Raw genomic sequence first — 24,756 nt, 5'->3', positions numbered from 1 at the left:
CGTTTTTTCAAGTTAACAAAATATATTCATAAATGAAATGCTTTCGCAAAATATTTCATGTCATTTGGTAGATAATTTTTTGCTCTAATAGATGGTGTGTTTGATTTTCATATGTCTTTAATTTTTGCTTTCATTTTCAGCTCATTAAATGGAATGTCAAGTGGACAAAATCGAGCATTTTCGACACCATCTGCTTTTTGCATTTAATTTCTTGCAATTTCGTTTAAAACAATGCATACTATATACCTAGGTATTACATGAAATAAAGTATCATAATAAATGTTTTGGGTGTAATGTGTTCATGCATTGAAGTATTGTATAGTCTTGCATGTAATGCTTGAATGAAATTATTTAAAAACGCTCACGAATTATTCCTCAACCTAATACAATTTCCCCAAAAAGTAACACTTTATATTGAGATTTTAGTGCCTCCATCTGGGTGATTGGGATCTGTTACCTGTCTAAACAGTGTACTAAACACATCCTTTTTTGACCAGTAAAAAATTATCATGAATTTTCATAACATTACAATAAATTCTGCAATGGGCTGGTGTTTTTCATCATCAGAAAAACATCCCCCTGACTCGTAACGTGTATGTTAAAATACCCAAACAAGTAACATCGTATGACAATTAAAATCTTTATTCAAAGGCAGATCAATGATCATAAAAGACGCTTCATGTTTTGACATTAATATACATCATCTTCAGGAATGTGAAAAAAATACTGTATGACCATATAAGCACAAAAAACCATGGTCATGTGACTAGTAGTTTACATATTTAAAATAATCACACCATTTATATACTTTCTGATTTTCTAGCCCTACATTCTTATTTAAAATGAAATTATTTTTAATGTGTTTCATTACTTCTGTAGTTTCTCTAATACTTCTAGCCATCATATTATTTAAGTAGCCAAAACAACACTTTTTTCCACTGGATGACATGACCAGTATAATTTTCATTTTTAGGTAGTGCAGTTTTCACTTTTGTTTTTAACATTTCTTGTATTGATTTTTTGTACATACATTACATCTTGCACATATGTTATTGTTCAACAGAAGAGGACAGCTGCTTTGTATTGAATAAATCAATATGGTCTGTTTTTCAAAATAGGGTTTCATGGTCACCCATTGCACTGTTTCAAGTGTTGTAATTTGCCCAGACCTCTACAACTTCCCCCCCCCCCCAACCTTTTCTTTTTTTTGAAAACCCTTACCACTCTTCAGTTCCAAGCCACTGTGATGGTGGACTGTGGAGGTATCCTCCTTAAGGTAATAATGGAAAACAAAGAATATATATATATATATTATTATGAAACCATTCAGTCAAAGGTAAGGTGTTGGTGTTCTGCTGGTATGGATGATATGTCCTCCACTATGTAACATTGGAGTGAGCTACCAAAATTGCAGTTAACCCTTCAATTGGATCACTTACCCTATCCCTATGTGGATGTCAGTTCCTTGTGATTGAGTTTTGGATTTAGAGTTGAATGAATCAACATATGTCTTCACAAATTTATTACAGATGTCTATTCCCCCATTTATTTCTGCTCTTGTTACTCCATTTATATAGTGGGTCATTGTGGAGATACTTGCAGATTACTGTCATTCTTTCCCTTCTACTATCCCTCAATGATTATTATTCCAAGAATGTTCCTGTCATTATACATTTGAGTGAGATGGTTTACATTACACAGACAACTTTTCAATGCCACATGTTGGGTTCCGAGATTGAACGTTCAATTCTCATATGGTTATAAAACAACATATGCCTGTTCATGGATAGAGAGGAGTGAGATTCCCTCTGATCATGTGAACGTAAGGTAAAAATAGTGTGATCCACTTGGATGTTGGTACTTGGCAGGCGAGGTTTTGGATTGTAGTAAAATGTTTCATAGATTAAAAAACAAAGTTTCATTCCCCATTTATAGACCACTGAATAAAATTAGTTAAATATTAAATAAAACTAAAGATGAAATAAATCTAATGGAAAAACAGGTATTTATGAAATTGAATGTGGTTGTGTATACATTGGTCAAATTAAAAGAAATTTAAAATTCAGAACAAATAAACATAAGAGAAATATTAAAAACACAAGTTAAAAATCTACACTACAACAGCATTCAAATTATATTGGTCAATGGGGAAAAATGTTATATTTTGTTTAACTGAATAATATGATGGCTAGAAGTATTAGAGAAACTGAAGAAATAATGAAATACAATAAAAATAATTTCATCTTAAATAAGAATGAAGGGTTAGAAATTCAGAAATTATGTGGATGGTGTGATTATTTTAAATATATAAACTATTAGTCATATAACCATGATTTTTTGTATATATATGGTTGTACAGTTTTTGTTCACACTCCTGAAGATGGCAGGAATTGACTTTGAAACCTTTATCATGTCTTTTATGGATGTTGATTTATCTTTAAAGATTTTAATTGTGTATTATACAACATTGATCATTTGAGTATTTGAATGTTTTTTAAATATTTGCACAAGTTTCTTAAATTTTATCCTTTTAGTAGTTTTTAATCTTATAATTTAAAGGCAAGGCTGAGATGTAATTATACAAATGTGATTTACTGTTTTGAAAAGTCAAAAGTTCAAGTTTATAAGCCTATTTTTTCCTAAAAACATGACACTGAAAGTATGTTATTTTCCTCTTTATAATTTAGATTAAAATTTTTAGAAGTACTGTACAATTTATTTGTGTAAACTGTTTACCTTTTATCTGTTAATTCTGAAGACACGTATTTTCTTCAGAATGTTTATTCCAATTTTACATGCTTGTACTGATTCTTCCTAACATGAAACAGAACCAGAAGAGATTTTGAAGGATGAAATGGAGAAAAAGCCTTGTCACCAGTTTCAAAAAATGGGTTAAGTAGTTATTTAATGTTTCTCATTTTTTATGATTATTATTTATGAAAAATACTCATTTGGGTATTATTCTGCTAACAAATCATATTTATCAGCAAAATATCTATTAATACATGCATAGATATTCATTAAATAATAAATATACAAATACCCCAGGATCTTAAATTAACTGCGTGAAAGATGCTGTGTTTTTTGTTGTCATGTATCAGTTTTACTGCTTCCAGTAAATTAATTTTTGTAAAAAACTTACAATGTGAACAGTTTTCATTCTTTGGAAAATAAATAGTGTGTAAGGATAATTTCATAGTTTTAAAATGTTGAAGAAAAAAACTGACCAGCTATAACCTAATAATATTTCAGGCTATTGCAACTTTGGGCCAGGGTGCAAATATTCTCACATAACTGAAGAGGAGATGCAACAGCTCAGAGAAGAAGGTTTGAATTTATTTTGTAAATGTCTGATTGTTGTGTGGTAGAACTTACAATAACTGTGTTTTCACTATGAAGAAAATGGGCATAAATATAAGTAAATCTCAGTTGTTTTTTTTAACAAAACAAAGTATATGACAGAAGAGTAGTAGGCTGTAATGTTTGTAATGTTTAAAGTATGTTAAAAAAAAACTACGGTCCATTGTTACTCTCCTATGTGTGATAAAATTATGTGCATGTTTTATGAATTGTTACATAAGTTATATTTATATTTATAATTAAGTCATACACTGTAGTGAATAATATCCCCACATCATACATTCCAAGAGTTTGTATTAACTTTATTACTGTTGTAATATATGACTTTATAATACATTCAATATCATTGCACTCCTTGCATTTGCTTGTTTAAGTAGATATATAGTGTTTGTTATAAATAAAAACAAATTCAAACAACAATGAAAAATGTTGTAAATTGAAAGGATCCCCAGGTGTCAGACTGTTAATGTGGGATATAAAATGTACCTTAAGCTTTGGAGGTGACTGAGGAAGGACTCACATTGTGGTGGGGATACATTATCTAGCAGTCTTAAATTTCCATTTGCCAGTCACACATGAAGAATAATTGAATAATAAAATAATCAAAGGAATAGAAATGGAAATTAGGAGAGCGAGGTGTGGGTGCTCAAGACCACAATTTTCTGCATCTATGTCATCCATTAAGGCTACTGTAACTACCAATTTTCAGACTAAATAAACATTTATATACTGTAAGGCAGTGATGGCGAACCTATGGCACCGGTGCCAGAGGTGGCACATAAAGCCACGATTGCTGGCACGTGATAGGATTCCCGCATCTTTGCTAAGAAGTATGTAGCGAGCTAGGTAATTATGAGAGGTGGCATGACCTGAGAGCACTAGGGTTCAAGTACTTCGATTTTCAGGGCCTCCTCGTGGTGCAGAGGAGGCAATGCGCGTAAGTGTAGCTAACACTAGAACTAGGGATATTCCCGGTAGGATCGATGAGAAGGATTGGATATCGGTAAAGTCTGGGAAATCGTTGTTCCCAGTTTAATGCGCTTTAACGTCAGCCCTTGTCTCTACTTCGGGTTGGATTAATACTATAATATATCCCAGGGATATATTAGGGATATTATCCCTACAGGTTGCATGTCGAACCTTTTGAACGACGGGGGTGGCATCGTAAGTCATTACATCATGTCATCCAGTTTCATTGTATTATACATCAAGAAGCTCTTTGTGCAAAAGAAAGTAGCAAAAAAATTAGATGATATACTCAAAGATGTTACAAAAATGGTGAATTACATTATGACTCGTGCACTTCATTTTTGTCAGTTTCAAACACTTTTTGATGAGGTTCAAGCACAATATAGTACTTTAATTATGTATAACAATGTCCGATGGTTGAGCAGAGGACGTTTTCTGGAAAGATTTATTGCTTGCTTGAACGAAATTAGATTTTTTATGCATGAAAAAGGACAAGAATTTCCACAGCTCACTGATGTGGTTTGGCTTAATAAACTCATGTTCTTTACAGACTTTATATCACACTTCAATGCACTGAACACAAAACTACAAGGAGTAGGAAAAACAGCAGAAAGAATGTTCTGTGATATAAAGGCATTTGAGAGAAAATTGCAAGTTTTTGAAAAAGACATCGGAGGTGGGGAACTCAAATATTTTCCAAATCTGAAAATTCATTTAGAAAACTTGACAACATTTGCTGACTGTTCCTTAAGCAAACAGGAAATCTCCCAAGAATTTTCAAGCATTATCGTGGTAGCGAAGGAGAGTTTTAGTAACAGATTTATGCAGTTTCAAAAGATAGAAAAAACTTTGTATTTTCTTACCTTTCCCGATAAAACTGAATTTAAAGATCTCGATCTTTCCTGTTTACACTGGTTGGGTTTGAAAACTCTAGAAATGGAGCTGGTAGAATTCCAGGAAAACTATACTTGGACTAATAAATTCTGTGCCCTGCGTAAAACACTTCAGAAAATAGAGTGTGGAGGGATCTTGGAAGAAAACGTTGCAAAGAGTTGTGAAAATGAAATTCTTAAAGTGTGGAATTCTTTGCCAATTAATTTTAAGTCAATGAAATTACTTGGAATAGCTCTTCTTACTTTGTTTGGATCATCTTACGCTTGTGAGCAGCTGTTTTCAACTTTGAATTTCATCAAATCAGACAGAAGAAACAAGCTTACAGATGAACTGAGTGCTGCATGTGTTGCTCTCAAATCAACAAAATATGAACCATCAATTAACAAGTTATCCGAGTGTTCACAACAGCAGAGATCGCATTGATTTAATAAAATTCAAGACAAAATATACAAATTTTAAGTCAAGGCTATTTATTAGTTTCATTGAAACTTTTGTAATTCGACTTTTTTTAAAATAAAGATACTCATCAAAAAGTCAATTTTTTATTGGAAAGTAACTGTCATTTTTATGAAAATCCTGGCACGTTCGGATAGACAAAATAATTTTGGGTCACAATTGAGGCACGCAATCTCTAAAAGGTTCGCCATCACTGCTGTAAGGTATTATTCATGTAAAATAGTGCCAAGTTGTTTAAATGATCTCATAAACAACTAAAAATAGTTATTAGAAACTTTTAGTAAAATTTACATTTTTTTATTATTATTAGTCATATTTTTAATTTGTGAAAATAAAATATTAACTAATTTATTTATTAAAATGACTGGTTCTTATTGAACTTGAAATATATCTAAATTTAATTAGAGATTTATGGAGTTTAGGAATAGCAGATAGAAAAGGTAAATCAACATAAGAATTTGATATATGATACATTTTTTTAAAGTTTTAATTGCTGTATCTTTAGATTGGTCAGTAAGTTTAATTGTTTGTGTACTATTGGTTTCTTTTATTATAATTAATGCATAAAACTTTTTACAAATGAAACCAGAATCATGGTGAGCTTTATCAGTATAAATATGTTTAATGAAAGAAAATATTTTGCATTTCTAGTATATGGTTTACCCTCTTTTAATAGTAATATACCATACCCTTCTGTCATAAGTATTGTAACTTCACAATTATTCAGATTTTGTAAAATTTGTGATAAATTACAATATTTTACTATTATTATTGAAATATTGATACAAAAATTAATATTTAATGGATTTAATAAAGAAACTTTGTGATAAATATAAGAATGTATTAAATAAATATGAAGAAATAAAAATTAAAGAAATTTTACTGAAGTTTCTGATAATTATTTTTAGTTGTTAATAAGGTCATTTAAACAACTTGGCAATACTTTATTCAAATGAACACCTTATTGCATATAAAGGTTTGTTTATAACATGGTAGTTAAAGTAGACTTAATGGGTGGTGGTTGGGAGTTATACTAGTAAGTTTAGATAACTGGTTGGGACCTTCCATACTTGTATAATTTGTCTACAAAGTGTCTTACCATGATGATGGGGGCTGGAATGACAGTTTTAGTAGGTACACTTATTTAAATTATTTACCCACAAGTGGTAGTACCTTATTGTTACTATTTTTATTTAATTTTTTTTTCCTTTACTGTGGAGAGTAGTCAGATTCCCACAAAAGTCTGCAGGCAGTGAAGGGTGATATACATGCAGGAGGTTGTGTGCTTGAGCATCCACATCTCACTCTCCTAATTTCTATTACTCTGATTATTTTATTATTTAATTATCCTTATAGCAATGTGGGTCCTACTTAAGCAGCCTCCAAAGCCTCCCCTCGATGTGGATTCTTGTACCTGGTGAGGAGACCTCCCAGGAAAGGTTCTGTTCTTTCAGTTTACCTCCTCTGGGATCTAAACATCCACCCACATATTTGCTATGCTTGGTGACCCTTGAAGGAGAGGATCCTGATGGTTGAGGGGTCCAACCGTAATTCACCACTTTGGCCTTGAATTTCTGTAGATGGGCAGTCTTCCTTGGTCCAGGGCTAGGGTCAACCAAGTACCAGTGTTGGATGTTGTGGGCAATGTATCTAATCCTGGTGTTTGGGTATAGTGCTCATGAAACCCTGGCATTGAGACAGTGTCCTTGTTATGCATTGTAGTGCATCCCCCTCATAGGGCTCTGTGGTGGGTTGGTTAGTGGGCACCAAAATATTCCTTTTCCTATTATGGATCCTCCATATAAAAACTTAAATAAAACAGTGAAAAAACAGTACATAGGTAAACAACCACATCTTGAAGATTCTGAGCAGCAATCTTCAACATCTTTAACACCTGATGTACCTCACTTTCTTATACAACATTTATTTTCAGACAAACCTTTAGAGCATACCTCTCCCTTTTTCATTCAGAAGGGACTAGAGGGACTTTCTGGCTCTCTAAAGTCAGTAAAGAAGCTTCGCTCTGGTGACATATTGGTGGAAACATCCAAATCTCAACGCAATGAACTCCTATTGCGTTCAAAGGCAATTGGGGATAACCTATTGAGGTTACACCTCATGTTACTTTGAATTCATAACGAGAAGTTATTGTTGAGAGGGATTTGAAGAACATCCTGAGTTGGAGATTCTCGTCAGTTTCTCCACCCAAAGAGTTTCTGCAGTGAGGCGTATCTCCACTCGCAAAGATGGAATTATGATGCTGACCAATGTCCTGATTCTCACATTTACATCACCAAGTCCACCTGCCACCATCAAGGCAGGTTATCTTAATTGCAGGGTATTGTCATACATTCCAAACCCTCTCAGATGTTTCCAGTGTCAGCTGTTCAGTCACTCAAAGACATCATGTCGTAGTTCCTTGACGTATGCTCGTTGCAGTGACAAGGACCACGACGCCTATGAGTGTGAAATAGACTCTCATTGTGTCAATTTGAATGGCTCTCACCCCTCCTACTTTTGTTCTTGCCCTAAATGGTTGGAAGGAAAAGAGGTGTAGCATTTGAAAACGATTCAAAATGTTACTTACCTCGAGGCTCGAAAGTTGCTGTCCATTACTTCATCTTAGATGTGTGCTGCTGAACTTCATTCCACTACTATGGTTGGAGTGCAAACTGATATCTCTGTGCCTCTAAAAGAATCGTTCTCAAACCAAATGAAAAGTATTTTGACCACCATGTTTAAAAAAGTTGATGAATCAACTTCAACACCCATCTCTGTCCCTAATATACATTCCAGTAAATTGCAATATCTGCTTTCTGTGGTTCTGGGTACAGTTAATTTCCTCAGGTACATTATCTTCTCCCACCCCAAGATGCAAAACAATCATTCTTTCATGTCCTCAGTCATTAGAATCCTCTTCCAACAGCAAATACCTGCTCAGTCAACCCAAGACAGGATCCATGGTGGTCAATAGACCTCCTATGAATAAGGACAGTAAGAAAAAAAGACATGGTCGTAAACAGAAGGGTTCTCCAGCCATTTTGCCAACCCGTCATTAAAAATGGCCACCTTGATACAATGGAACTGTCGAGGTTTACGTTCTAATCTGGATGACATCAAAACACTGATTGCTTTCTACCGTCCTGTATGTCTTTCCTTACAAGAAACATTTCTGAAACCTGCCAATACAGTCACTTTTGAGGTTTTTTGTACAGAAATGACAGGCTGTGTCATGGACAAGTTCATGGAAGGGTGGCACTGTTGGTGGATCAGCATGTGCTCACCCTATCTTTGCCAATCGACACACCCTTGGAGACAGTAGCCATCTGTGTTTCCTTGGATTGTACCATCACTGTTTATTCTCTCTTCCTATTGCCTGGAGAGATCTATGATCAATGAGACCTTGGTGCTTTCATTGAACAGTTGCCATCTTCCTTTTCAATCCTGGGGACTTTAATGGGCATCATCCCCTCTGGGGAAGTGTTGATATTGATAAGAGGGGTCACTCTGTAGAAAATAAGCTCTCTGATTGTAACCTTTCTCTTTTCAATACTGGTTCTTTTACTTATTTTCACGCACCTAGTCAGTCCTTTACTTCTATTGATCTCTCTGTTTGCTCCCTTTCACTATTCTCCCAGTTTTCATGGAAGGTTGACAATAATCCATGAGGCAGTGATCATTTTCCTATAATTTTGAGAGAGACTGGTTGTGGTTGATGTCACCCACCCCACTTGTCCTGGTAGAAGCTGGATCACGCAAACTGGCCCTCTTTCACTGCTCTCGCAGAACTTGGATCCTGCCATCATCGGTAAGCCATTCATAGAAGACTGTGTGGCAGCAGTAACTGACTGTATTATACAAGCATCTGCTCAATGTATTCCTAAAACCTCGACACATTTCCCACAATATCCTCGTCCGTAGTGGAATCCTGCCTGCCACATGGCACGAAAGTCTCAATCACGGGCTTGGAATACTTTTTGTAGGTATCCCACACTCTTGAACTGCCTTGCTTTCCAGCAGGCTTGCCCACAAACTCGTTGGGTAAGATGCCAAAGCCAGAAGGAATTTTGGATTAAGTTCACAATCAGCATGTCTTTTACCATCAGTTCCAAAGTCATATGGGACAAGATTTAAAAGGTCAGTGGGCAATATAATTCTGTCCCCTCTCTGATGGCCAGGAATGCCTGGTGCCAGACTGTTGTCCTACCTTTCTCTAAGCCTGGGAAGGATCCCAAGATTCCTTCAAACTACTGTTCAAATGCTTTGACAAGCTGTCTCTGTAAGACCTTAGAGAGGATGGCTAATGCTCGTCTCCTTTGGTTCCTCGAACCAAACACCCTCCTCTTGCCCACCCATTGTGGGTTCCTAAGACCACTTCACCGTGGACCACCTGATTTGATTTGAAATGTCAATGAGAGAAGCCTTTCTCAAATGACAACATCTTGTATCACTATTCTTTGACACTGAGAAGGCTTATGATACAACATGGAGGTATGGCATTTTGTGAGACCTCCATTTATATGGGTTATGTGGCAATTTGCCCATTTTTATTAAAAATATTTTAATGGACAGGAGATTCCAAGTTCGTGTGGGTTCAATACTTTCCCATTCTTTTCTACAGGAACTTGGAGCCCCTCAGGGATGTATTTTGAATGTCACACTTTTCAGTATAAAGATTAATGCCATCACTGAACAACTCCCTCCCACTGTTGTAAATGGGCTCTTGGTCAACAACTTTCACATCTTATGTCAGTCGTCGAACATGAGGTATATTGAGTGGCAGCTACAGACTGCCCTCAATCGTTTACTGAAGTGGACCACAGCAAATGGCTTTAACTTCTATCTCTCTAAACCCATTTGCATGCACTTTTGTCACCAACGGGTATTCATCCTGATCCTGAACTCTGTATCAGTGAAGTTGTGCTGCCTGTGGTCCCTGAGACAAAGTTCTTGGGGCTTATCTCTGACCATAAGCTGACCTTTATACCACACATCAAGCAGCTACAAGTCAAATGTACAAGAGTGCTGAACATCCTCTGGGTCCTCACTTCCACCACTTGGGGAATGGATCGATGTTCTGTGCTAAAGATATATCGTGTTCTTATTCGATCAAACTCAACTCAACTGTGGATCACTGGTCTATGGCTCTGCCAGGATTTTGGCTCTGCACTGGGGCTTTTCACACTTTCCCAGTTCAGAGCTTATACATAAGTCTCATGAACCTTCTTTGCACCTTTGCCGTTTGCAACTGTCTTTACTATATGCTTCAAAACTTCCTTCCTTACCAAATCATCCCACCTGGGGTTGTGTCTTCGTTCCTCTTAGAGCCATTCTTTTTCAGAACATACGATCTGCTATTACTCCTTTTGGCCTTGATATCCAGGAACTGTTGTATAAATTGGGTCTGTCCTTGGATAACATTGCTGAATCCACTGGTCAGCCCATCCACCATGGCTTCTTACACTCCCCAAATGTGACATATCTTCAAGTCATCTGAGAAAAGCACACACTCCCAAATGGAAATACTGTCAGTTATTTTCTGAACATCTTTTGAACCATTCTTCCATTCCTGTTTATACAGATGGTTCGAAATCAGGTGACTGTGTGGGCTTTGCCATTGTTTGTTGTGGTTTGGTGGTTGCATGCAGAATTCCCTCTACAGCTTCTGTGTTCAATGCTGAACTGTATGCCATTTCTCTTGCCCTGGAATTGCTTCACGTTAGTTTACACCCTGTTCTCATCAATGTTGAAAACCAACTGGCCCATTTCTCTTTAACATCTACTTCTATTCAATTTTTCTAGATACTGATCCACGTTGGCATTCATGGGAATGAGCTTGCCAACACAGTAGCTAAATCTGTGTGCTCTGGCACTATCACTGCTGTGCCTGTTCCCATATATGGACTGTGGTTCTCTATTCAAGGCTCAGCTCCATGCCAGTTGGCAGTCAACTTGGAGTAAGCAATGTGAAAACAAGCATTTCCAAATAAATCCCTCTATTGGATTTTGGCTGTTTTGCTTCTGTAAGGATCAGAAAGGTCACAGTTTTTTAACTCATTTTCTTTTATCTGGGAATATGTTGACTGTGTAACACTCAGGTCACAATAAACCACATTTTACTGTCTTGCCGTTGTTATGACTCAATGATGGCACCATTTCAAACACGTTCTATCCCAAGGTCTATCCGTAATGTTAGATAGTATTATTAGTGATGGTGACACTGTCCACCTTGGAAACGTTTTTAGTTTTTTAAAGACCATTAATCTTTTTAATGCTATTTAAGTTTTTAATTTATACATTAGACCTTTTTTTAATGTGATTCCCTTTTAAGAATCAAAGTACATCTAGTTTGATTTGAAATTAGAAAATGGTCGTAACATCGAATAACTGAAAATCAAGACTGGAAAGGCACATTACAGGTCACTAAGGCTGCTGTTTGTACTATCCCTTAGTCATCCTGGCAAGTTAATTTAAATTTTGGTAGAAGTCTTTTGAAACTTTTATTACTTTACTTTCTGAAAATAACCATAACATCAAATACCTACTTCAGGTGAATAACAGTGGTTTTTGAACTTACCTGTTAGTCCTCCTGGTGAGTTATGATAATTACAAGTATGCTACAGAAAGTCCTTTACAACTTGTATTAGTGTAGTTTTTTCTCTTACTGATGGAGACTAGATGTAAAAATTGGTTTTAATGCTATTTGTTTTTTCGTAAATCAAAAATTAAACTTTTTGTTTTACCTTAATTTCCTTTTATGAATTTTACTTTAACTTTCTACTGAATGTTTGGTGCAGATAGCCTAGTTGCTTTGCACCATATCAATGAACCAACCAACCTCCAAAACCTAGGGTATGTTTCTTCTTTGACATTATAGCCTGTATCATTTCAATTGGTACAGCATTTTTCAGTTTTGTTTATAACAAACTCACATTGGTCAGAGGTTTCGATTCACTTAACTCTTCAGTGTTAACATACATATATACACACACTCACATTATGGTGAACTTAAAGCATAATGTTTCTTGACATACTGTATATATTATTTTCGAGGTCATTGTTATCAGATACCAGGAATATAATTTACAGATTGCATGGTGAATTATTTCATCTAAAAAGGTGACAAAAAAATCTTGTGGTTTATTTAGTGCAGCAGCAATCCCTTCAGAAACAAGGAGCAGCCAAATATGAAGATGAGAAGGAACCTGATTTGGATTCCTGGCTAGTTAAAAGAACTGTGAATAAGGAAATAAAGTCCCCCAACCAACCTTCCATTATAGATATAGAAGCTTGGTCCCTATCCCCAGAATTGGCATCAGTTCTAAATCTTCCTTCATCTCTTCTCCCTCCAAATCCTCAAGACTTTCTTATAGATGTTCAGTCAGAGTGGGGATAGTTATGAAAGAGTTGATAGTTGAATTCCAGGGAGGAAGTAAAAGTATTATTAACTGAAGTTTTGGGGAATATATTACAGTGAAAGAGGTAAAATCTGAATTTTCACTAAATGCACTGAAATAAGAGCAAGTGTCCAAGAATAGTGAAAAACCAGAAGACTGAATTTCCAAACATCTTCTGAAGTTATCTATTAAACAGTGCTCGTTGTAATTCTGGCTATTACAGGTAATCTTTTCTTTTTGCATTGCTAGTTTTTTTCACAAAAGGTCTTAGTGCAGTTTATGCAGCTTACATAGTAGTAGTGGAATGTTTTAATGAGTTAAAATACTGAAAATGATTTTTTTACATATTTCTTGATCACAGGTTTGTAACTGCTGTAGTTACTGTATTTCTTGAGGTGACTATGCTTATCACATTGTAGATACACGATAGTCTATAACAGTGTAAAAGTGTGAGGATCTGACATGTGTCCAACAGGTACATTGTTATTCTAGTGTTACAAAGTATGCCATAATACCAATACATGTGTATGGTTCCAGTGTTATCCAGATTGTACACACAGGTTATCTTGAGCCTTATAAGCTTCATGATTTTGTTACTATTTACATAAGAGCATAGTACCAGTGTTAGACATATGTCCAAGGTCTGTATACAAACTCAGCTGAAATTTGCTCTAATATTTACTACTTTGCTATGACTGTAATTTACATTTGGAACAGAATTTAGTGAGTTTTACAATGAGGCAGATCTCATTAACTTCTGAAAGTAGCAATGTTTATTGTCCTGTTTTTTTTTATACAGCTCAGGTTTATCTTTTGGATCCATTGTTACATTTGTTGTACGTATGTAAGGACTGCCAAAATCAATACCAACACAGAAAAACTATGCAAATAAAAATCATTTTGCATGATTTGAATAGTCAATTTTCATTAACTAGTATCATATCACTTGATGTTAGGTTTACTTGATTTACACAAAATACTACTTCTATAACTTAATCTTTTAATGTAACATTTGAGGTTTTAATATTCAAATCAGATTTTATTCTACAGTTGAAACTGTAATCTGAAAGATTAGGAACAGGAAGCAGAACTTACCAGTTAGCAAGATTCACCAATTCTATTTAAAATTAACTCTTATAATCTTTTAAAACTTGCTTGAAAAATTGTTTAACATCTTTCATTGTTAAAACTTGTATATTCTAAAGCTGTCTAGTTACATAAATTATTATCAAAATAAAATACACATTATTATATATATATTACTTATAAAAAATATTTTTCAGAAATACCACAATATTACAGTGTACACACCAAGGTCCCCTGTTTACAAGCCATCAACTCTCAACCTTCTAAAGATGTGAAATAATGTATGTTTAGTATTAATATAAGTTGAAGGTAAGATATCAAATTCAAACTATGGCAGTATAATAAGAGATTTAGTTTTAAAACTATCCTGATACTGGTTTTCTGCTTAACACTAACTGTACAGAGACACATGAGCATTAAAACAAAAACATCACATTTTACATTGAGCAACCTAGTTAGGTCAAAAGAAAAACACTACAACCACTCCAGTGTTCATGGATGATTAAAAAATACGTAACAAGAACTACAACTTGATTCACTGGATGTTCTTTACACAAAAAATATTTCAATGATAAAATGTTAATAATGTTTGTATTTCATACTACTAGTACAAACTGTACATTTGTGAGTGTTACTCCAATAACAGAAATCATGTCTCCTATCTACAAACTATTTATTGCAAATGCCATATTAAGATTAGCATAAAACACTTCATGATAACATGAACGTACTCTTTACTGTAGTAGACGTAACATTATACCTGTTATCAGATATTATAACTGAATTTAGTTAGTAGTGAACAGATGGTTAGGATGCATTGTTCACACTTTCCTAATATAGATGAACTACAACAGCACAAGAGAAAAATTTAACAAATAAAAAGTGAACACCAATCCTTTGTGTTTGGCAACTTTACAATTCTTCAGATAAACAACAAAGAATGACATTAGTTTTCTGTGAAACAAACTTTTTAAATACCTAGGTTACTGAATCAAGCTTTGTAGTAAATACACTGCCTACTAAATGTTAAAAATTAGATCTAATACAATAACACAGTCAACACTTTAAAACTATCATTAAATATTTACAGGTGTTTCAGTATTAAAACAAAATTCTAATGTAAATCAATTTTGTCACATATACAATCAAATTAGCCAAAACATTGTGTTAAACACAAATACTATATATATTATACCAACTAAATTATTTCTTAGAATTTGTAATTTTGATAATTTTTTTTAGATTAGATATTTATAGAAAAAAACATTGAAATTTTCTGTAATTGGCACAACAACTAATGATTAAAACTGAAGACTTTGGTATAAATTACATTACTAACAAAACCTAGATTACACTATGAACTAGCTCTAAATTATCATATAAATGTAGAGTTAGCTTTAGAAGCATTATTTTATTTGATCTGTATAAAGGCAGAATAAATATGTGTGAGTAAGGAATTTAAAACATCTAAACTGCCTATGCAAGAAATAATTAAGGTATGCAAATCCTTAACCTTTCTATGCAAAAGTCATTTGATTACTTTATGAAATGTCACACTGACATGCCCCCACACAGCATTGATTTATTTTATTATACATTTAAGTTTTAACTTACACTGTATTTTTATTTTCAAAAGGAATATTCTGTTCATTTTTTTTAGTTTATAATAAAACTTTATTTCTAAGAACTTATGAGTGTAAGTAAAGAATACAGGAACCACATTACATTTGCTCTATTCAATGTTAATGAGGCTCTCAATACCAGAGCTTATCAGGCTGGCTGGGATAAAACATTAGTAGTTTTCAAGGCACTATTTGCATCTTCAAAGATTTGTATGAAAACCAGCTGTTTTGGTGAGAATAAACAAAAATATGGTAAAAACCAGCTGCCAATAACATGATTTGCAATTAGATATGAAATAACTGAAGGAAGTAATAGGAGAAACCCAACAACAATCTTGCTAGGTATTTTTAGAATTCCATGGTTGCATACCACTTTCATTTCTTAATATTTATCCAAATATAAAATGTTTGAAACAGAGTTACCAAGTTTTTCTGGAATAATAATTTCATATATTTTTTTCACAAAACACAATGTTTGTCTAACATATACACATTTACAGTAAATACATGTAGAAGAAAAAAATTTTAACAGAAGTTTTAACTTCATCCATATTTCTACAGAGACAACATTTCCCTGTGTTAATTCAAATATTAATTAGACCTTGCTAGGAAACAGAAAATTATTTTAAAATAATGGTAAGAAATCTGTTTATGTTATTCAAAATAATAATAATTTATCCAGATTTTAAACAAAATGTTTAAAAGAAATAATTTTCCTAAACTCAGTAATATCATCTGCTACAAAGTTACATCCTCATCTAATGAAGAATCACAGAATATTTTCAATTTATTGCTTTCATAACTCAGTGTAAAACATTAATACATTTGATAATCCACCCATTCCATCAATATATCTTAATTGTTGGTAAGGCTACAAAATTTTAATTAATTAAAAAAACCAACATGCGAGAAAGTATGCCAATGCTTAAAACCAAAATTTATGAAGATATTTCCCTAATGCACAATAGTTTTAAGATATCTTTTTCTCTTGCATCTGTCCAGACACTCTCTAAATCTGAGTTTGTCCATTCTAATAAAAATCCATAGCAATGAACACATTACACTTATTCAGTCGTAATAAAATATTGCAATAATAAGCATAAATGTATATAATATACACAAATAAATATTTAAAAAAATATTCAAGGCACCGAGTGAAACTGTGCTTCATGTAAAGTGCTATATTTTTTCTTTGCAACCCAAAGTGTATGATTATAGTACTGTTGAAAATGCTTTTAAAACAATAATGAATTTAAAATTAAAACATATTTGAAAATACTGTAATCCTCAAATCCTTTGGCTGTTGAAAAGCTACCTTAGAAAATTAACCTAATAAGTTAATTTTAATGTCCCTCTCCAAGTAAATTCATGAAATACATATTAACATTTCAGAGTAAAATAAAAAAAAGTTTGCATATCTGTAACCATCTTTACTCAAAACTCCTACACAACACATGCATTCTCAATTTAAACTAAGTTAGTTTTAGCTTAAACTTGATTTTAGCTGAGACATTCACACAAGCTTCTTAAGAAACATATTTCTTATAAATAACTACTTTCATAAATTATAAATGGCAAGTTGAACACTTCTTACTCAACTAAATACTCCCTTTTCCAGCTGTGTTATCAAAACTTAAACTATAAAATTGAATTAGTAGTTTTCACTATAAAAAAATTTGGAAATAAAATATAAGTTTAGTATCCACATATAACTAGAGATAAAAGAAAATAAAAAAAACATCCACATAGACTTGTTCTGTTATCTGTTGAAAACAACTGTTTGCTTCTTTTAATAACTATACTACTGCCTGTTGAAAGCAATAATTTGCTTCCTTAACAAACCTATACTACTGCCTGTTGAAAGCAATCATTTGCTTCCTTAACAAACCTATACTACTGCCTGTTGAAAACAATCTTTTGCTTCTTTAACAAACCTATACTACTGCCTGTTGAAAACATCTTGCTTCTTTAACAAACTATGCCTGTTGAAAGCAATCATTTGCTTCCTTAACAAACCTATACTACTGCTTATTCAAAACAATCTTTTCCTTCCTTTAACAAGCTTGTACTACTGCCTGCTTTAAACAGTCTCTTGCTTCCTTTAACAAGCTTGTACTACTGCCTGCTTTAAACAGTCTCTTGCTTCCTTTAACAAGCTTGTACTACTGCCTGCTTTAAACAGTCTCTTGCTTCCTTTAACAAACTTATCCTACTGCCTGTTGAAACCAATCACATTAAACTGTGATCAATAAACATAAAGCATAATTTGTGATGTTACAAGAACAGCAAAATCACAGTTCCTAAAGCAAACACAGTATACTTTCCTCATTTAGTGCACTGTGTTATAAAAAACCTGTAATGTTCACTATCTTCTGAAGAGATTCAAAGTTACTTTTAAGTCCATTCTTCTGTGGGGTCATGCTACACACAAATTATCAAGGCATAATTAATCAGCTATTAAATTGAGTGTAACTAAGCAATCAAAGTACTTAAGATAATATGTTTGTGTCTGGTATTTATGTTTAAGATATCTTTTCAAATCTGGAAACACAAATACTTGCTCAAGAAAAGCAGTTTTGATTATAGCTTTGGTAAAGACATTTCCATATATATATATATATTTGCTACATTAACAAGTTGCAGATTGTAGATTTTCATTTTTTCAATGTTTATAACATGCTTGAAGTTTTTATATTTTAAAAGTCCTTCAAAATTCAGTAACTGAAATATTAGTGCTTTCTCTTTTGTTTACAAATACTACAGTTTTTATCTAATCCACTTACGATTTCAAAAAAAAAATAGTGGTTGCCTGAATTTGCTATTTTGGTAAGGTTATTAATTAGGATAACATTATGTACATTCCTGTTCCTGTCAAGACAAATTGTCTTTAAACTCTGGCACTCTTCATCACTGATAGCTTTGTTTTGTTTGTTTGGACAGTCCACTTAATAAATCTGATCAACAACTTAATCTATAACATCTTTGTTCTTGTCTGAAATTAATGCATTAATTTGCTCAATATCTATACTGTTGCTAGCATCCATGTTCTTGTCTGAATTAATTATTTCATCATGTTGCTCAGTAATTTCACCACAACTAATATTTGTGTTTTTGTCTGAATTAATAATTCCATCATCTTGTTCAGTAATTTCACCACTACTGGGGTTTGTGTTCTTGTCTAAATTAATAATTCCATCACCCTGCTTATTAATTTCACCACTTCTAACATTTCTGTTCTCATCAGAAACTATTATTCCATACTTCTTAGTAGTTTCAACAGCTTCACAGCTAAGTTTCTTGTTCTTTTCTGAACTTGTGATATCATGCATGACAAGTTTGTCACTGCTGACATTCTTGTTCTTCTTTAAACTTATTATATCATAATCCTGCTCAACAACTTCAGTGCTAGCATTCATCTGTTTTTCTGAACTTATTATGTCATCATCTGGAACAAATTCATTACTGCTAATATTCTTGTTCTTGTCATAATTTATTAGGACATCTTGCTCAATAATTCCAGCACTGCCAAACTGGTTCTTTTGTGATCTTTCTTTACCATCTTTCTGTGTTCTGTCATTGTTGTCATCAAATTCAAAACTGTTTATAGTAAAAGAAGAGTTCTCATCTGCATCTTCATTTACAATCTTCTTGTCTTGGTCTGAATCTTCCGTGTTACTATAACCAGTATTGTTACAATTGCTACAGAACGTGATGCTGTTTGAGTTTGTTGTTAGATTAACTTTCAATTTGTTTTCATCATCCAGATCATTCCTCTCTTTATCTGAATGTCCAAAATTATCATTACTGTGTTCAAAATCCTCATCACTACTAAATTCTGTCTTGGCTGCAAAGCTTTTTTCACCTTCAGATTCTGAACTTTCACTCCTCAAAAGCTTTTTTTTACTTGAAGAAAAATGATCAGTTGCAGTTGGTGGAATCCAGCAGCTCATCCGTATCTGACTACTAAGGTCAACAGAGTGGACTCTACGTAAAGGAATGTTGTGTTTTTTTGCCTTTGTTCTTTTCAATGTCTGACTTGCATGTTCAGCAAATGCTAACATTTTCTGTGTTTTCTGGAATGAGAAGAGAAACAAGAACATAAACCACAAAGTTTTCTAGTTCACTAATGAAACATCCATAAAATGAGAAAGAATAAAGTTATTTGTTAATTATTTAGCACTTTTTAGTATTAAGGATTTTCTAATTTAAATATATCAAAGCATTTTCATAACTGCAAACATCCGATCAAGTTAATATTAATAGCTTATGAAAAATAAGTTTTGTTTAAATAAATAAATCTAGTCTCATACCTGGTGGACTTAGCAGTGAAAACAATTTCTTTGTTCTGGTAACTTCAATATTATTCAAGTAAATTCATTAATTTGTTTCCAATCATGCAGGTAAGGGTAATAAGGAAGATATGGTTAACCAATCATGTAACTTAGAGAAGATAAGAGGTTAATTAACCAACTGGTTAACACCAGTTACAGAAGTTAGTTATGTCAGTCATTTAAGGATGCTTATGGTATGCCAGATATTCCAATTATGTGGCTGATAGTCAGTTAAGCAATTCAATTGGTTAATTATGTAAGGCTGATAAACAGGTTCAGAATAAAAAAGTTTAAGGTATTAAATTATTACTATAAAGAAATGGAAAAGACAAATATAAGTATGTAAGTCTAAAATAAAGTTTGGATATACTATTACAAAACCACAAGTATCAACACTTTCATGTGTCCTATTATGTATAACTTTTTTTCTCAAAGAAACACAGCTTATTTCATAATGGATGTTCCAAGTTGCTTCAGGGCACAAGATTTAAAAAAAAAAAGTTCTACTCATCCTGACCTCCAGAAGTGTTGAAGTTTGGCAACCTTTTGATTAAAAGAACTTCACTTAATTTTTTTTACATAATTTCTAGTTTTATACATTATTTTGGATAGTTTACAGTTCAACTGTTGATAAAGATTCCTCATTTGTAGAAAAAAACTTTGTTTCACAATTTATAATATGCTTTTTATATTTTGAGTCTTATATTTAAATTTTTACCTGTTCCACCAATGTAATCTCTTTTTGCAGGATTGGCATAGGACTATACAGACACCCTGCTCTTTATCTTGAGATAAAGTTTTGTTCATGGGTAATAAATTTTTAATGGTTTAAGGATATAAAGAAACAACTTGAAAACTGTCATTTTTCAGACATTTCTCTAGTCATAATACTAGAAATGTAGTTAACACTAAGTATTTTCTTTTCATTTTCATGTAGATGATGCTGGATATTCCTAAAAAATATTTTTCTTAACCTTTTGATGGGCATTTTTGATGAAACTTAGCATATTGCAGCCTATCAAAAACTGCAATATTACTTTTTTAATTTCTTTATTAAAGATCATGTGGTGATACATTCTATAATAAACCCCTTCAAATATTGGAATTATAACTGATATTTTAACCATTTTGTGGTGTAAAGAGGAAATATCAATATTATTTAAAGGGTTTGATGGATTTCTGTAGATAGGAAGATTAAGTCTTGTTTCTGATCTTGTTATGCTGGTTTCCCATTTCACTTTAAATCTACTACTATGGATAAAAGCTACTATTTGACCAAACAGAAAATATTGCATCAATTTTACTTTCAAAATATTGCATAAAATTGAGAACAAAGACTTACCAATAGTCATTTCAAATTTTTGTTGATAATATTAACCCATACAGGTTAATAGGTAATTTTCAACACATACTTTGGCAATGGATATAAAAGTATGGACAAGCACCAAAATTAGAAGGTCAAATTAAAGTAATTTTCTTTTTAGGATGTGTATTGTTTTGTAGCTTAGTACATTTGAACAAAGATTCAAAACTGACCACCTCTTCTTCATTTACATCAATTTTTTTATTTCATTTGCCAAATCTATTATTCAGAATATGTGAGAACAATGAGAACTTTCCAAGAACAGAAGAAGGATGTTATGCTAGCGATTTGGATAACAAATAATTGATTCTACATTGGAAGTAGTCAGTTTAAAACAGCAGCCATCTTTAAGGAGTTTAGGTAACCCACATACAGATAGTTCTTGATTTACACCATAGTTACATTCCAGGAATTGGTTATGTAAATCAAACACCATTTCTCATAAAGTATGCACGATGTGTGCAACCCCAGAGAAAATTCCGTCAGTCAAGCCTTAATATACTGTAGGAGTTCCACCTATGCTCACATAGTCAACATGTCTACAGAAAACATCAACTCTAGTGTGATACATAAATTGATTTTAATGACTTTGTTGTATGACCAAATGGATCCTACAACCATCCAATTACTGCACAGATAACCATGATGTTATTGTCATTGTAATGTCACTTCAACTATCACGTGTCATGTTATTGCAGATGTTATAGTAATAAAGCGTCTGCATCGGCTAAGCCTTCAAGCGCACAGTGAGTAAATGCTTCTATTTGTACCATTACAATAAACAAATCTCCCAAAAATCACATTAATCCTAATTTGCAAGCTCGTAACTTAAGAAATGGTGTTATTCCATTGATTCCGTTAATCCAAAAACTTAAATTGAGAACTACCTGTATATATGCCAGAAAAGAAGTGATCCACTAATGTAAAGATTTTTAAGACATCAGGATAACCAGCTAGAAATTTGTTTGAGGTATCTGTTAAAATGTGATACTTAATTGGAAAAAGTGGTTAGCCTCAAGAGTATTTTTATACTATCATACAATAAATCCTTTAGTTTTGTTTTGTAGACAGATTTATCCCAGATTGACAGTTTCATTTTATTTTGTCAGATTTACTATTACAATATCCTTGTTTGTTTTTAATATTTTTTCAGATACAAAAGATAGACTGAAGAGTACCATGTGAAAGTGTCATAACTTGTGGTTCTGTAATAATTCTGATTACTTTATATGGTATTCTGCACCTAACTATTGTAAGGAAATGTAACTTGTAACAATACTTTGATGAAAAAGATACCAAAAAGGTGTAGTTTTTGCAGATTCCACACCTCTTCCTCAGTCATTCTTTACTGCAAGATGCCACACTTTTCACATTTCTTCTTGCAGTTGTAAAAATGCTCATGGGCTCATTAAAATATTTGTTTTATAAGCATGTGTTTCTCGAGTTCAAACACTTCTTTCATTCTTAATTTCCATGGGTTCCACAGGTTACCATTTTCTGTATTTTATATTTTCATTTACCAAGATCTTTTTATTTCTATTTAATTCACTTTAAAAGGAAAAATTAGAATCTGATAGGTGATAATATATAGAATACAAGTTATCAGAAAACAGGAATCTGGCCAGTGACTCTGAGATTCCACATCCTGTGCCAGTGTTTAAGTACCAATTCTTACCCTGAATGACACATATCAAAATTTATGGATGTAAATTTATTATCAAACCAGCCTTATTTAAACTGCTACAAGGTCTAAATAGAACCCTTTATACTATTGTCTGTCTTTCTCAGAAAAATCAAATATTAAATATCAAGAACATGGAATGCTATTTCAAGCAATAGTCTAATATATTTAGATGAAATCACAGAAGCATTAATACTGTTAAAAACATGAATAGTATAACAGAAACAAAAATGTTTAACAATCACTGCTTACTCTGCTTCATGAAAAAACATCAGTGATGGTTTTGTTATTTTGTCAGCATTAATTACACTGCCTTATAAGACAAGAAATAGAACAAAACTTACTGAAATTTATGTACACCATGGAAGTTTCATGAATTAATAATATATCTGATTTGTTTCTAAACAATTTTGTTTTAATGATTAAAAACCTCAGTAGTCAAAACACAAAATTCTTTAAAATCAGCATTATACAACATCACTGTTGCAACCTGAAATCATTTTGTATACATTTCTTAACAGGTTCGTATGAGTTTGCTGGCATAATTAACTAAGTAAATTTTGATTGTGACTGTCATGTTGGATTTATTCAAGGTGAACAAAAGCCACCAGAAATTCAAAACATCTTTCTGATTAATTATCATATCTGTATACAAATTCTGAGAAGTTAACCCAAGGTTTTGGTCCACTTCATATTCAACAATCAAAGTTAATGTTCTTTACACATTCACAACTAAATATCTGACAGAAGATACATGTACTGCCTCTAGATTGTCAGGTGTGAAGAACAGAACACAAACTTTGATTACTGTATAAAGAATTAATTTACTCTAATATTTTTTCAGAAACTTAGAAAAGGAACATATATTGACCATAAGAATAATTCCTTCTGATAAATGTAAATTCTTTTATTATAATTAAAGAAACAGTAGACTTCCAGTTGATCTTAAGCACATCTTCTCAAGCCCATACAATTTAACTCACTTTTCATACTGCTATAGCTAATATATTAAGGACACAATTTTCTTATTACCTATAATGTAGAAGCTAAGCTAGTATATTAAGGACAAGATTTTCTTACTACCTGTAATGTAGAATGAAGTTCAAGTTTTTCTGTTTCTAAATTACTTAATCTTTTAACAAACTGTTCATTTTCATCCTCTTTCTTTCTTTGCCAAGTTTCTAACTCTAAACGTCGTTTCTGTTCCTCAGCAAGGCGTTTCTCTTTTTCTGCCTTAATTCTTTCCAGTCTTTCTCTGTGTTCCCATTCTTCCATTAGACTCCTTCAAAATATATTAAGTCACATCACTTAAGTCTAAATCTAACTAGAAACAAACAGCTAATGCTCAAAGGTTTATCAAATTAGACTATTTACTATTTTCTGATCGTATCTACAGTGCAAATAAAGTTTTGTACTTGACTATAATACACTTAAAGACTAAGCATCCCTACCTTGTGTTTTTAGCTATAACCTAACTAAAAGTCCCTATTCTTGGCTACAACTTAATAATACAATTCCTCCTTTTTGTTCCTAGCTATAATTTAACTAAATATCCATACTTTCTGTTCTTAGCTGCAACCTAACTAAATACACTAAT

The 24,756-nt window shown here is 32.7% G+C and overlaps 1 protein-coding gene and 1 pseudogene across 5 annotated transcripts in view; one reads left to right on the top strand and one right to left on the bottom strand.

The window, feature by feature from the left end:
* Positions 1–15,846, top strand: part of LOC143239819 (zinc finger matrin-type protein 5) — a 31,274-nt gene extending 15,428 nt beyond the window's left edge. For 3 of the 4 annotated variants that reach the window (XM_076481357.1, XM_076481359.1, XM_076481358.1), the window contains exons 3-5: positions 2,829–2,891; positions 3,253–3,327; positions 12,828–15,846. In XM_076481357.1, coding sequence (XP_076337472.1) covers positions 2,829–2,891; positions 3,253–3,327; positions 12,828–13,075 — 386 coding nt within the window. In that variant the 3' untranslated portion in view covers positions 13,076–15,846. The remainder of the gene's footprint in view (positions 1–2,828; positions 2,892–3,252; positions 3,328–12,827) is intronic. The other variant, XR_013021396.1, reaches the window with a different exon arrangement.
* LOC143239818 (uncharacterized) overlaps positions 13,827–24,756 on the bottom strand; it is a 29,057-nt pseudogene continuing 18,127 nt past the window's right edge. The window contains exons 7-8 of the transcript XR_013021395.1: positions 24,243–24,441; positions 13,827–19,857 (exon numbers count right to left, since the gene is read on the bottom strand). The product of XR_013021395.1 is annotated as an uncharacterized LOC143239818 (transcript). The remainder of the gene's footprint in view (positions 19,858–24,242; positions 24,442–24,756) is intronic.

The sequence above is a fragment of the Tachypleus tridentatus genome, chromosome 13 (assembly GCF_004210375.1).
Source record: "Tachypleus tridentatus isolate NWPU-2018 chromosome 13, ASM421037v1, whole genome shotgun sequence".
Classification (NCBI taxonomy): domain Eukaryota; kingdom Metazoa; phylum Arthropoda; class Merostomata; order Xiphosura; family Limulidae; genus Tachypleus; species Tachypleus tridentatus.
Note: the sequence above shows the minus strand (reverse complement) of the source record. Positions and strands in the feature narration are given on the sequence as shown.